The 14,359-nt window shown below is 49.3% G+C and overlaps 2 protein-coding genes across 2 annotated transcripts in view; one reads left to right on the forward strand and one right to left on the reverse strand.

Annotated features, from left to right (window-relative positions):
* LOC121301280 (RNA polymerase II elongation factor ELL-like) overlaps window positions 1–14,359 on the reverse strand; it is a 794,007-nt gene that overhangs the window by 491,690 nt on the left and 287,958 nt on the right. The window lies entirely within an intron of this gene.
* Window positions 1,150–14,164, forward strand: LOC121301291 (signal-transducing adaptor protein 2-like). The gene is made up of 14 exons (XM_041230545.1): window positions 1,150–1,631; window positions 5,292–5,363; window positions 5,506–5,625; window positions 5,740–5,796; window positions 6,314–6,474; window positions 7,514–7,645; window positions 7,725–7,794; window positions 8,324–8,426; window positions 8,617–8,712; window positions 11,414–11,524; window positions 12,101–12,184; window positions 12,829–12,861; window positions 12,945–13,058; window positions 13,377–14,164. The coding sequence occupies exons 1-14, from the start codon at window positions 1,542–1,544 to the stop codon at window positions 13,430–13,432; spliced, it is 1,299 nt and encodes a 432-aa protein (XP_041086479.1). The 5' UTR covers window positions 1,150–1,541; the 3' UTR covers window positions 13,433–14,164.

The following is a 14,359-nucleotide window of genomic DNA, read 5'->3' on the forward strand; positions in this document are numbered from 1 at the left end:
ACTTTATATTGTATCTCTGTTTCTCTGTATTGAGGACCCTTTCAGTTCTATCACAGGCATGACGTGGCAAAGCATTGCATTGCAATGCTAAGGGTGCTAAAACCAGAGTAAACGCAGTGTGAAAGCATTGCAATTCAGGGTGCGGTGAAACGTTACTCCGGTAAAGCGATTGGAAGGTACAAGCAGGTCGAGCACGGCTTGCTGCAGCTCTGCGTGTTCCCAGCGGGCAGGGGGGACTCAATGCATTCTCATGACCCTGCAGTGAGATTGAGTCGTGCTGCACTCTCGCTGGGTTTGGTGTATTCACACAGCGCTCGGGGTTCACTGTTTGCAGATCAAGCGCAATGAAGATGATATTTATTGTGTTGGTCACGTTGTGGTTCTAAAGTGCTCATGGTCTGGGGGTTCTACTGGTTTACAGTGTTATAAAGCACGACCACATCTAGAATACGATAAACCAAACTAGAGAAGGCGAAATCTCATATTTAACTCAACAATATTCTTATGTAACTTCACCAGTGGGCTCTTACAATCAGAGGTGCGCAGCGCACGTGTGACGCCAGAACCTGTAGCTGACGTACAAGCCTGACCGGCGTGATCTGTCTGCTATTGAGATTGGGGTTGCTGTGTCCCTTTCTGGTAGCGATCCACACACAGAGACAACCTGTAATATACCGCAGTGACCTGGTGGAAAGTCTCCTGGCTGGCAGTCAGAATTAACGCTGATACTGTGGAGTCTTATCAAAGGTGGCGCGGCGCCAGGGGGGTGGCCTGTTCGGTAAACTTCCTCACCATTACGTTTCAAAGTCCGGTCCACGGGACTTTCCCCGGGGTGTGTACTGCACTGTTCAGTTGTTTTGTATCCACGAGTCGCTGAACTGCCTTGCCGCTATAACCTTGGGGACTCAATGTCTCCTTGAATCTCTGCGTTGTGTAACGCACACACACACACAGGGACATATACACAGACTCTCTCTCTCTCTCTCTCTCTCTCTCTCTCTCTCTCTCTCTCTCTCTCTCTCTCTCTCTCTCTCTATATATATATATATATAGCTATATCTCTATCTCTAAAGGCTCATCCGCATTGTCACGCTGAAGTTTTCGGCCCCGGTAACAATAGCTGCCATAGTTCTGGGTCATTCGATATTCCGCAACACGCCGCCTGTCACTGCTGGGAACTGGGAGATTCACAAAATACCTGTGCAGGTACGCAGACAGGTTTCAGCCCCGGGGCACCAATCAGCAGCAAGAGGCGGGGCCCCTGGGCGTGGCCTTCCCGCACCGCCAACCCCCAGTGCCTGTGCGCACCGTCTCCAGACTCTGAGAGGAGGTGACAGGGCTGCTGGACAGACGACACACCGAGACAGACTCTGCATAGGCTAACACCCCGCCGGCAAAGCAGGGAACCCACACCGGTACTAAACACAAAGCAGCGGGAGAGACCGGGCTGCTGATGAGACACATCGCCCTGGTCCGAGGGGAGAGAGACGGACTCTGCTGGACCGGACTGTCCCTGTGTTGCTGTCTCGGTACCCGGAGTCATGCAAAAACAGCGGCCCGGCCGGGGGAAATCCGCGCTGCCACCCAGCTATTACGAGGGGTTTATTGAGAAGAAAGGGCCCAAGGAAAAGGTATGATCTCCTGATTTTTATTCACTATTCTGTATTCTTCAGATGCCGTGTTATCATGTTTTCTTCCCCTTTGTGCACAATATCGTCAGCAAAGTCACCACGTTTGGTCTTGTTTTTAATAAAATAGTTGTATGTATAGTTCTGTTTTAATCTCCGTTTAGCTCTAAATTGCTTCGCTATTATTATTATTATTATTATTATTATTATTATTATTATTATTATTATTATTATTATTATTATTTTCCACTGTTTTCCTGTGGATGTCGGTGCGTTCCAGTGACAGCTGGTTTCGCGCAGTGCGAGTCTAGTTTAATATCGTTATTCTAACAGGGACGCTGTGAGGCGGTCCGGCAGCGGTGCTCCGGTCAGACCCGGTTACAATACCGTGTGCAGCTCTGGACAGTACATTACACTGGCCAGTGTTCAGAGACGGGGCTGCAAAACAACACCACAGTGTGTGAGATAGATAGATAGATAGATATCTCTCCAGAGCTCAGCAGACTATTTATTGAAGCGGTCGTTGTGGTTTTACGTGAGCTGGGAACTCGGATACAGATCATACAGAGAGGAAAAAAGGGAAGGCGAACGTGAAACAAAAATATTATTATTATTATTATTATTATTATTATTATTATTATTATTATTATTATTATTATTAAACATTGGCTGAAAATGAACTGAGATTCCCTGCAACACCCCTGAGTCCCATCCACCTCCGAGAACAAGGCTGGTTCTTCTATTCCTACTCTTTGTTCCAGCCCTCCTTTCAATTGTTTAATTGAACCAATCAAACCTCCTTTCAGACCCTGAAGTAGTTCATTGTGTTACCTGTTAAACCTGGAGTGGAGTAGCCCTCCTGGACCGTGATTGCACACCCCTGACCTAGAGCAGTGTCTGCTTGACTTTGTGTCTCTGTTTGTCTGGGTATCGAATACACATCTGTAGATCCTCTGTGTGTCTGTGTGATATCTAAATATGTCTTGTATATCTATACTTACTAGTCATGTGTGTGTGTGTGTCAGTGTGTGTGTGCGTGTGTGTGTGTGTGTGTGTGTGTGTGTGTGTGCGTGTCAGTATGTGTGTGTGCGTGTGTCAGTGTGTGTGTGTGTGTGTGTGTCAGTGTGTGCATGTCAGTGTGTGTGTGTCAGTGTGTGCGTGTGTGCGTGTCAGTATGTGTGTGCGTGCGTCTCTCAGGTAGATACCCAGTTCTATATTCTGCAGGGCTGACCGTCACACTGTAGCTCAGGAATCTTGTTCAGTGTGAACAGTGACGTGAATGAAAGCAGCGCAAAAAATGTTTTGCAGGGTTTCAAATAACAAGGAAGTGTGACCCAAACCACTCCAACAAGTTTATCTGTTATTATTATTATTATCAGTGTGATTGTTATCCTGAACCGAGATTAGCACTCCCATTCCAGAACAGAAACTCAGCTGTGTCATTGCTGCTGCCCTTTCTGAGGGGAAGGGAAGGGGCAATGCTGAGCTGTAGACTGTATTGTAGACTGTATTGTAGACTGTATTGTAGGCTGTGCTGTAGACTGTATTGTAGGCTGTATTGTAGACTGTATTGTAGGCTGTGCTGTAGACTGTATTGTAGGCTGTATTGTAGACTGTGCTGTAGACTGTATTGTTGACTGTGCTGTAGACTGTATTGTAGACTGTGCTGTAGACTGTATTGTAGACTGTATTGTAGACTGTATTGTAGACTGTGCTGTAGACTGTATTGTAGACTGTATTGTAGACTGTGCTGTAGACTGTATTGTAGACTGTATTGTAGACTGTGCTGTAGACTGTATTGTAGACTGTATTGTAGACTGTGCTGTAGACTGTGCTGTAGACTGTATTGTAGACTGTATTGTAGACTGTGCTGTAGACTGTATTGTAGACTGTATTGTAGACTGTGCTGTAGACTGTATTGTAGGCTGTATTGTAGACTGTATTGTAGACTGTATTGTAGACTGTATTGTAGACTGTGCTGTAGACTGTATTGTAGACTGTATTGTAGACTGTGCTGTAGACTGTATTGTAGACTGTATTGTAGACTGTGCTGTAGACTGTATTGTAGGCTGTGCTGTAGACTGTGCTGTAGACTGTATTGTAGGCTGTGCTGTAGACTGTGCTGTAGACTGTATTGTAGGCTGTATTGTAGACTGTGCTGTAGACTGTATTGTAGGCTGTATTGTAGACTGTGCTGTAGACTGTATTGTAGACTGTGCTGTAGACTGTATTGTAGACTGTATTGTAGACTGTGCTGTAGACTGTGCTGTAGACTGTATTGTAGGCTGTGCTGTAGACTGTGCTGTAGACTGTATTGTAGACTGTATTGTAGACTGTGCTGTAGACTGTATTGTAGACTGTATTGTAGACTGTATTGTAGACTGTATTGTAGACTGTGCTGTAGACTGTATTGTAGACTGTATTGTAGACTGTGCTGTAGACTGTATTGTAGACTGTGCTGTAGACTGTATTGTAGACTGTATTGTAGACTGTATTGTAGGCTGTAGACTGTAGACTGTGTTGTAGACTGTATTGTAGACTGTATTGTAGGCTGTAGCTGTAGACTGTGCTGTAGACTGTATTGTAGACTGTATTGTAGACTGTGCTGTAGACTGTATTGTAGGCTGTATTGTAGACTGTATTGTAGACTGTGCTGTAGACTGTATTGTAGACTGTGCTGTAGACTGTATTGTAGACTGTATTGTAGACTGTGCTGTAGACTGTATTGTAGACTGTGCTGTAGACTGTATTGTAGACTGTATTGTTGACTGTATTGTAGACTGTATTGTAGGCTATGCTGTAGACTGTGTTGTAGACTGTATTGTAGACTGTATTGTAGACTGTGCTGTAGACTGTATTGTAGACTGTATTGTAGACTGTGCTGTAGACTGTGTTGTAGACTGTATTGTAGACTGTATTGTAGACTGTATTGTAGGCTGTGTTGTAGACTGTATTGTAGACTGTATTGTAGGCTGTGCTGTAGACTGTGCTGTAGACTGTATTGTAGACTGTATTGTAGACTGTGTTGTAGACTGTAGACTGTGCTGTAGACTGTATTGTAGACTGTATTGTAGACTGTATTGTAGACTGTGCTGTAGACTGTGCTGTAGACTGTATTGTAGGCTGTGCTGTAGACTGTGCTGTAGACTGTATTGTAGACTGTATTGTAGACTGTGCTGTAGACTGTGCTGTAGACTGTATTGTAGACTGTATTGTAGGCTGTGCTGTTGACTGTATTGTAGGCTGTGCTGTAGACTGTGCTGTAGACTGTATTGTAGGCTGTGCTGTAGACTGTGCTGTAGACTGTATTGTAGACTGTATTGTAGACTGTATTGTAGACTGTGCCGGCCCTCAGATCCCCAGCAGTGAATATTTCCTACTGTTTTGTAGGAAGTGTATCCACATTACAGGATTGATTAGCATGATGTCCCTCATATTCCTAGTGTCTCTCTGTCTCCCTGTGTCTCTGCGTCTCGTTCTCTGTGTGCGTCACTTCACTGTTTGAAACCTGATGATCAGGAAGTGAAGTTTGATGCCTGTTAGCTGGATTGGAGTGGCAGGCATGGTGTTTGTGAGACTCTGGTTCAGCACACTGCACGCAGCCTCTGCACACCTGTGTGATGTCAGACTACATTTCTGCTCTCTCTCTCTCTCTCTCTGCAGGAGCACAAGCGATACTGGACGAGTCTAATCGGAGATACTCTGTTCTTCTTCAATAGCTCCCGGGACACCAGCGTGAGTCCACGCCCAGGCAGTCCACTGTTCACATTTCATACAGATAATATTACAGTGCTGTATTCATGCATTCATTGCGTCTGTGTCTCTCTGTGTCTCTGTCTCTCTGTGTGTCTGTGTCTTTCTGTGTGTCTGTGTGCAGTATGTGGAGAAACTCTGTCTGTCTGGCTTCCTGTCGCTGACTGATGACAACAGCCGAGACAAGAACCTGGAGGCGGGGCGACTGACACTGAAGATGCGCGACGGAGAGTTCCGACTGACGGTGAGTCGACGCCCACATGAGAGTGCATTGTACCATTCATCTTCCAGGCTAGTGATTGTAACTCTGCCTGTCTGTCTGTGTGTCTGTGTGTCTGTCTGTCTGTGTGTCCCTCAGGTTCCCAGTCTGGAGGCCAGGGAGCTGTGGAAGGGATTCATCTACACTGTCGTTGACGTGAGTCTCACTGACACTCATTCTCGCTCTCTCACACTCTCACTCTCGCTCTCTCACCCTCTCACTCTCTCACTCTCTCACACTCTCACTCTCACCCACTCTCGCTCTCTCACACTCTCACTCTCATTCACTCTCGCGCTCTCACACTCTCGCTCTCTCACACTCTCACTCTCATTCACTCTCGCGCTCTCACACTATCACTCTCTCAATCACTCTCCCTCTCTCACACTCTCTCACTCTCACACTCTCTCACTCTTGCTCTCTCGTTCACTCTCACTCTCTTAACTCTCACTCTCTCTAACGGTCTCACTCTTGCTCTCTCACTCTCCCACTCTCACTTTCTCATTCACTGTCCCCTGCTCCCTCTCTCACTTTCTCATTCACTGTCCCCTGCTCCCTCTCTCACTCACTCAATCCCTCTCTCCTTCTCCCTCACTCAATACCTCTCTCTCCCCTGCTCCCCCTCTCCCCTCCTCTACCCCTCACTCCCCCTCTTCCTCTCTCCTCTCCTCCCCAGCTCGCTGTGCCCCACTCCCTCACTCTGCTGCCTGGTCAGATTCACCAGTTGCAGGAGGTCCTGTCAGAAGAGAAGAACCGGCGCAGGAAGCAGGAGGAGAGAGCGGCTCCCCCCGCAGACAGCCCAGCGAACTGCACTGAGCAGGAGGCAGAACTACCCAGGTAGGTGCAGCAGCATTCACTGACCAGGCAGCAAAGAATATGCAATTACACACACCCACCAGCAGGTAGCGCCACACAACTGCACAAGCCCCCTTTGTTTTCAGCAATTTTTTGTGCAACAAAGCGCATCGCATCAGATTTCTCAAATTTAATGACAGCCCCCCTCCTCTCACTCACCCTGCTCCTGTGCCTCTCAGCCTCCCTCCTCTCACTCACCCTGCTCCTGTGCCTCTCAGCCTCCTCTCACTCACCCTGCTCCTGTGCCTCTCAGCCTCCCTCCTCTCATTCACCCTGCTCCTATGCCTCTCAGCCTCCCTCCTCTCACTCACCCTGCTCCTGTGCCTCTCAGCCTCCTCTCACTCACCCTGCTCCTGTGCCTCTCAGCCTCCCTCCTCTCACTCACCCTGCTCCTGTGGTCCTCTCAGCCTCCTCTCACTCACTCTGCTCCTGTGCCTCTCAGCCTCCCTCCTCTCACTCACCCTGCTCCTGTGCCTCTCAGCCTCCCTCCTCTCACCCTGCTCCTGTGTCTCTCAGCCTCCTCTCACTCACCCTGCTCCTGTGCCTCTCAGCCTCCTCTCACTCACCCTGCTCCTGTGCCTCTCAGCCTCCTCTCACTCACCCTGCTCCTGTGCCTCTCAGCCTCCTCTCACTCACTCTGTTCCTGTGCCTCTCAGCCTCCCTCCTCTCACCCTGCTCCTGTGTCTCTCAGCCTCCTCTCACTCACTCTGCTCCTGTGCCTCTCAGCCTCCCTCCTCTCACTCACCCTGCTCCTGTGCCTCTCAGCCTCCTCTCACTCACCCTGCTCCTGTGCCTCTCAGCCTCCTCTCACTCACCCTGCTCCTGTGCCTCTCAGCCTCCCTCCTCTCACTCACCCTGCTCCTGTGCCTCTCAGCCTCCTCTCACTCACCCTGCTCCTGTGCCTCTCAGCCTCCTCTCACTCACCCTGCTCCTGTGCCTCTCAGCCTCCTCTCACTCACCCTGCTCCTGTGCCTCTCAGCCTCCACTCACTCACCCTGCTCCTGTGCCTCTCTCCCTGCAGATGCTTCAACAAAGTGTCCCGAACCGAGGCAGAGTCTCTCCTGGAGAAATACCCGGACTGCGGGAACCTGTTGCTGCGCCCGGGCAGAGACGGGCAGAGCTATGCTGTGAGCACCAGACAGGAGCTCAATGGGTAAGGGGAGAGGGGGGGAGAGGGAATAGGTTTTGGGGGGGTGATTGAGAGCAGAGTGTAAGCTGTTCCTGTGTTGCAGGTCTTCAGTGATGAAGCATTACCGAGTGGGGAGGCAGGGCCCAGGCTACCTAATCGAGGTGGAGAATCCTGTGAGTCACAGAGCGCCCCTCGCACACTGTCACACTGTCACACTCTCACTCTCACAATCTCACTCTCGCACTCTCACACTGTCACAATCTCTGTCACACTGTCACACTCACTCTCACTGTCACACTCTCACACTGTCACAACTGTCACAATCTCACTCTCACTGTCACACTCTCACACTCACACTGTCACACTCTGATGATGCTGTCACACTGTCACACTCTCACTCTCACAATCTCACTGTCACACTCACACTGTCACACTCTGATGCTGTCACACTATGATGCTGTCACACTGTCACACTCTCACACTGTCACACTCTCACTCTCACACTGTCACAATCTCACTCTCACTGTCACACTCTCACTCACACTGTCACACTCTGATGCTGTCACACTCTGATGCTGTCACACTGTCACACTCTTGCACTCTCACACTGTCACTCTCTCACTCTCAGTGTCACACACACTCCTGCACTCGCAGTGTCACCCTGTCACACCCTGCCTCATGAACCCCTTCCCTGCCCCTCAGATCTCGTGCTCCTCTCTCAGTGACGTGGTGAGCTGCTTCATAGAGAAGACGGACCGCACCCTGGTGCCCTTCATCCTGCAGGAGGACTACGAGCACAGCATCAGTGAGTCCCGAGACACTGTCCTCTCATCACGTCACTCCCATAGTGCTTAGGAAGGCGGGTCCGATGGTCGGTCTGTCTGTCTGTGCATTGCAGACCTGCTTGCTTGTCCTACAGCAGGAGGGTAGCAGGCTGTTCCACTCTCTGAACTCCCGCCCTGCTCTCTGCTCACTGTGTTTTCCCGTCTCTTCAGGTTTTGTTCAATCGGACAGAGACAGTGGGGAGGACACTGTGCAGCGCGCCCGAGCATTCTCGAGCCCCAAACCGCCCCTTCTGCCCAAAAAACCAGGTAACCCTGCACCCTGATACCCCCCCTCGTCTCTCCGCTGCCCTCTGCAGCCCCAGTCCTCGATCTCGACCCCCAAACCTCCCCTCCCGCCCAGAAAAACCAGGTAACCCTGCACCCCGATACCCCCCCCTTGTCTCTCCGCTGCCCTCTGCAGCCCCAGTCCTCCAGCACAGGCAGTAGAACACGTTTCCCTGGTTTGGACTGAGGCATGTTTTTCCACTGTGCTTTTAGCATGTGTCCCCGGCAGCACAGTGTGCTTTTTATAGAGCTGAGTCAGTGTCCGTGTGTGTGTCTGACAGTGACAGTGTAATGACTTTGTGTGTGTGTGTGTGTGTCTGACAGTGACAGTGTAATGACTCTGTCAGTGTGTGTGTCTGACAGTGACAGTGTAATGACTCTGTGACAGTGACAGTGTAATGACTGTGTGTGTGTGTGTGTGTGACAGTGACAGTGTGTGTGTGTGTGTGTGACAGTGACAGTGTAATGACTCTGTCAGTGTGTGTGTCTGACAGTGACAGTGTAATGACTGTGTGTGTGTGACAGTGACAGTGTAATGACTCTGACAGTAACAGTGTGATGAGTGTGTGTGTGTGTGTGACAGTGACAGTGTGTGTGTCTGACAGTTACAGTGTAATGACTGTGTGTGTGTGTGACAGTGACAGTGTAATGACTCTGACAGTGACAGTGTAATGACTGTGTGTGTGTGTAACAGCGACACTGTGTGTGTCTGACACATACTGACTGTGACGTGTGTGACGTGACAATGTGTGTGTGTGTGTGTGTGTGTGTGACAGTGACAGTGTAATGACTCTGTGTGTGTGTGTGACAGTGACAGTGTAATGACTCTGTGTGTGTGTGTGTGACAGTGACAGTGTAATGACTGTGTGTGTGTGTGACAGTGACAGTGTAATGACTCTGACAGTGACAGTGTGATGAGTGTGTGTGTGTGTGTGTGTGTGACAGTGACAGTGTGTATACTGTGTGGGACAGTGACAGTGTGAGTGACTCTTACTGACACACACACACACACTGTCACTGTCACATTACCTGTTCTGACTGTCACTGTACATGACCCACCACACTGTGACAGGTGACAGTGTACTGTGACTGTCACATTACTGACGACTGACATCTGTCACTGACACACAGGTTGACTATGTGTTGTGACACACACACCTGTCACTGTCACATTACTGACAGTGACACACAGTGTCACTGTCACTGGGGTTGACAGTGTACAGTGTGTGTGTGTGACAGTGACAGTGTGATGAGTGTAATGTGTGTGTGTGTGACAGTGACAGTGTAATGACTGTGTGTGTGTGACAGTGACAGTGATGAGTGTAATGTGTGTGTGTGTGTGTGTGACAGTGACAGTGTAATGACTCTGACAGTGACAGTGTAATGACTGTGTGTGTGTGACAGTGACAGTGACAGTGTAATGACTCTGACAGTGACAGTGTAATGTGTGTGTGTGTGTGACAGTGACAGTGTAATGACTCTGACAGTGACAGTGTGATGGTGTGTGTGTGTGTGTGTGACAGTGACAGTGTAATGCTGACACACAGGCATGACAGTGACAGTCACATTACTACACAGTGTGGTGTCAGTTGACAGTGTAATGACGTCTGTGACACTGTTATGAGCCTGTCACATTACTGCCCACACACACGTGTAATGACTGCTGTCAGTTGTTGTGCAGTGACTGACACTGTCACATACTGCGACCTTGACAGTAATGACTGAAGTGACTGGTCACAGTGCACTCTGACAGGTGAACACACAATTGACAGTGTACTGTCACATTACTGACAGTGACACACCTGTCACTCTGACAGTGTTACTGACAGTACACACAGTGACATGTACTTGGGTGTACTGTGACACTGTAATGACTGTCACTGTGACTGTCGGTGTGAACTGTTCTGACACAGTGGTGACACATGTAATGACAGAACTGTCTGTCACTGTGAACAGTGTCACGTTGAAACACTCTGTGACCTGAGTGTGACGCAGTGTGATTTTGTGACATGTGACGAGACAGTGTCAATTACTCTGACACAGGTGTGTGTGACAGTGACAGTGTAATGACTCTGACAGTGACAGTGTGATGAGAGTGTGTGTGTGTGACAGTGACAGTGTAATGACTCTCAGTGGTTACACTGTCACATGCCATTACTGAGACACTGTCACACTACTCACTCCCACACACACGTGACAGTGTACTGACTGTCCTGACAGTCTGTCAGTGTGTGTTTTCTCCCCTGTCTGTCACACTCCTTCCTGTGTCTCCACACACAGGCGTCTATGACACTGTCAGTGCTGTGTGTCTGTGTGTGTTCCCCACTCTCCTGTCACTGTCACTTACTGTACGTCACACAGCCCTCTGTCACTGGACTCTACACTGAGCCTGACTCTGTGTGTGTGTGTGTGACAGTGACAGTGTAATGACTGTGACAGTGACAGTGTAGTGACTGTGTGTGTGTGTGACAGTGACAGTGTAATGACTCTGTGACAGTGACAGTGTGATGAGTGTGTGTGTGTGTGTGACAGTGTAATGACTCTGTCAGTGTGTGTGAGTGACAGTGTAATGACTGACAGTGACAGTGTAATGACTCTGTGACAGTGACAGTGTAATGACTGTGTGTGTGTGTGACAGTGACAGTGTAATGACTCTGTCAGTGTGTGTGTCTCTCCTCTCCAGGTCTCCCCTCTCCTCGGGCTTCACTTCCCATCCTGTACACCGAGCCAGAACCGGAGCCGGAAGCAGAACTGGAGCCGGAACCAGAGGAAAACATTTACCTGAACGACTACTGTAAGACCAACAAGCTCTGTGTCTGTCTGTGTGTCTGTCTGTCTCTTTTTACCTCTCAGTGCCTGTGTGTCTGTCTGTGTGTCTGTCTGAAGGCGTCCTGTCGAGTCTTGTGTGTCTGTTTCTACAGTCTCTGTGTGCCTGTGTGTCTGTATCTTCACGCCACATACCTCTCATACAGACACCTTGTGTCTGTGTTTTCTGTCCCCTCTGGCGTTTACCCCCTCTCAGTGCCTGATGTGTCTGTCTGTGTGTCTGTCTATGTGTCTGTCTGTCTGTATGTCTGTGTGTCTGTCTCTTTTTACCTCTCAGTGCCTGTGTGTCTGTCTGTCTCTTTTTACCTCTCAGTGCCTGTGTGTCTGTCTCTTTTTACCTGTCAGTGCCTGTGTGTCTGTCTCTTTTTACCTGTCAGTGCCTGTGTGTCTGTGTGTCTGTCTGTATTTACCTCTCAGTGTCTGTGTGTCTGTCTGTATTTACCTCTCAGTGCCTGTGTGTCTGTGTGTCTCTGTATTTACCTCAGTGTCTGTGTGTCTGTGTGTCTGTCTGCTAACCTGTGTCTGCAAATCTGTCTGTCTGCAGGTAATGCTCAGAGTGCGGAGGACACTGTGAAGAGAGGTCAGGCTAACCACTCCCCCCGACCCCCCCTGCTGCCGCCCAAACCAGGTAACCTAAGTAGGGGTTGGGGTTGGGTTGAGTTTGGGGTAGGGGTTGGGGTTGAGTTTAGGGTAGGGGTAGGGGTTGGGGTTGGGGTTGGGGTTGGGTTAGGGGTTGGGGTTGGGGTTAGGGTTGGGGGTAGGGGTAGGGGTTGGGGTTGAGGTTGGGGTTGGGGTTGAGTTTAGGGTAGGGGTAGGGGTTGGGTTTGAGTTTGGGGTAGGGGTTGGGGTTGAGTTTAGGGTAGGGGTAGGGGTTGGGTTAAGTTTGGGGTAGGGGTTGAGTTTAGGGTAGGGGCAGGGGTTGGGTTGAGGTTGAGGTTGGAGTTGGGGTTGAGTTTAGGGTAGGGTTAGGGGTTGGAGTTGGGGTTGAGGTTGGAGTTGGGGTTGAGTTTAAGGTAGGGTTAGGGGTTGGAGTTGGGGTTGAGGTTGAGGTTGGAGTTGGGGTTGAGTTTAGGGTAGCGTTAGGGGTTGGAGTTGGGGTTGAGTTTAGGGTAGGGTTAGGGGTTGGAGTTGGGGTTGAGGTTGAAGTTGGGGTAGAGGTTGGGGTTGAGTTTAGGGTATGGGTTGGAGTTGAGGTTGGGGTTCTCTCTCAGAATGGACGGTCTTCTTCATGTTTATTTAATTGGGTTACTCTCCTGTCTGCTTCACTTACAGCTCCCACGAAGATGAACCCATTCAATACTAAGAGTGAGTTTCACTTTATTATTTCATGCATTGTTATTTCACACTATATTCAAACTGGATGATTAATGATGTCATGCCCCCCACAGCTCCCGTGAAGCCCCCCGTGTGTCTCAAACCCAAACCCAACCAGCGCCCCCCCTCCGAATCCATGGCAACCATGAAGCCCCTGTTATCACAGCCCAGCGAGATGCTGCTGCACAGTGAGTGACATCATCACACTGCAGGAGGCTGAAGATGCCTGCTGTCTAACTCCAATCCTCTCTCTATTGCCGTGTCTCTGTGCCTGCTCTGTGTCTGTGCATGCTCTCTGTCTCTGTGCATGCTCTCTCTGTGTCTGTGCATTCTGTGTCTCTGTGCATGCTCTCTCTGTGTGTCTGTGCATTCTCTCTGTGTCTCTGTGCATGCTCTCTCTGTGTCTGTGCATTCTGTGTCTCTGTGCATGCTCTCTCTGTGCATGCTCTCTGTGTCTCTCTCTCATGCTCTCTGTGTCTCTCTCTCAGCCCGTCTCTCTCTCTCAGGTGTCACAGAGGAGCTGCGTGAGAAGCTGCTGCAGAGGCGAGTGAATCTCAGCTGAGAGACGGGGGCCGACGGGGCCCGGGACACAGCAATAAAGTTAAATAGAACATTTTCAATGATGCTGCCACTGAACAATACTCCACAAAATGACAAAGCAGCCCACCCTGAAACAAGGACAAGGACAGTGAATGGGTTACCGTCTGTTCTCAAACAAGGACAAGGGCAGTGAATGGGTTAAAGCTCTGGTGCACAACTCAGGCCATGGAGGACCAGGGTCCCTCCTGGTTTTTGTACTAACCTTACCCTAAATTAGTTAATTGGACCAATTAAGCTTCTAATAAGAGCCAATAAAGTAGTTTAGGGTGCAGCTGGAATAAAAGCCTGCAGAGACCCCGGCCCCCCAGGACTGAGCTGTGCCCCACTGGGTTAAAGCATCTCGTTTCTGCTGCACAGTAGAGCGCCACGCAGGCTTGATAACGTGTTGCTGTAGCGCTGAGAGCGACATGCATCAGCAGGAGCAAACCGAGCACTTCGATGAGAGGATCCACCCTGCCCTACCGTCTCAACCCGCTTTCATGCCCCGCGGTGCCACAATAAGAACGCTGTGCTATTTGTGGGGTGCGTAATCCCCTTTGATTCAGGAACTTTTAAAGGATTCATGTGTTAAAAAAACAATGTTGTAAAAAGTGTGTAGATATTTTAAAGTACAGTATGTGTGTCCTGTATCAATCCTTTCCGATTCCAAACGCAATTTGTCAAAAGAAATCAAATACAAAATCATTGAAGTTTTTTTCAGTGTTACCTTTGCTTTGCAATGCTGGAATTACACAGAAACACAAACAAATCATTGAGAAGCAGTCATGAAAAAAAGCAGATTTTAATTTGCGGTGATTTTTAAAACATTCATGATCCTTAATCTCCCCTCCCCTCCCTGTAAACAAGACTCCTAATACCCCAGGAGCCCCCCTGCCCCTCTGCCTCCAGT

Source organism: Polyodon spathula, chromosome 27, assembly GCF_017654505.1.
Source record: "Polyodon spathula isolate WHYD16114869_AA chromosome 27, ASM1765450v1, whole genome shotgun sequence".
NCBI lineage: Eukaryota > Metazoa > Chordata > Actinopteri > Acipenseriformes > Polyodontidae > Polyodon > Polyodon spathula.

Coding starts and splice junctions, on each gene's coding strand:
- LOC121301291 (XM_041230545.1), top strand. CDS start 1,542: ATGCAAAAACAGCGGCCCGGCCGGGGGAAATCCGCGCTGCCACCCAGC. Junction 7,646..7,724: donor ACCAGACAGGAGCTCAATGG/GTAAGGGGAGAG, acceptor CCTGTGTTGCAG/GTCTTCAGTGATGAAGCATT. Junction 11,525..12,100: donor CATTTACCTGAACGACTACT/GTAAGACCAACA, acceptor GTCTGTCTGCAG/GTAATGCTCAGAGTGCGGAG.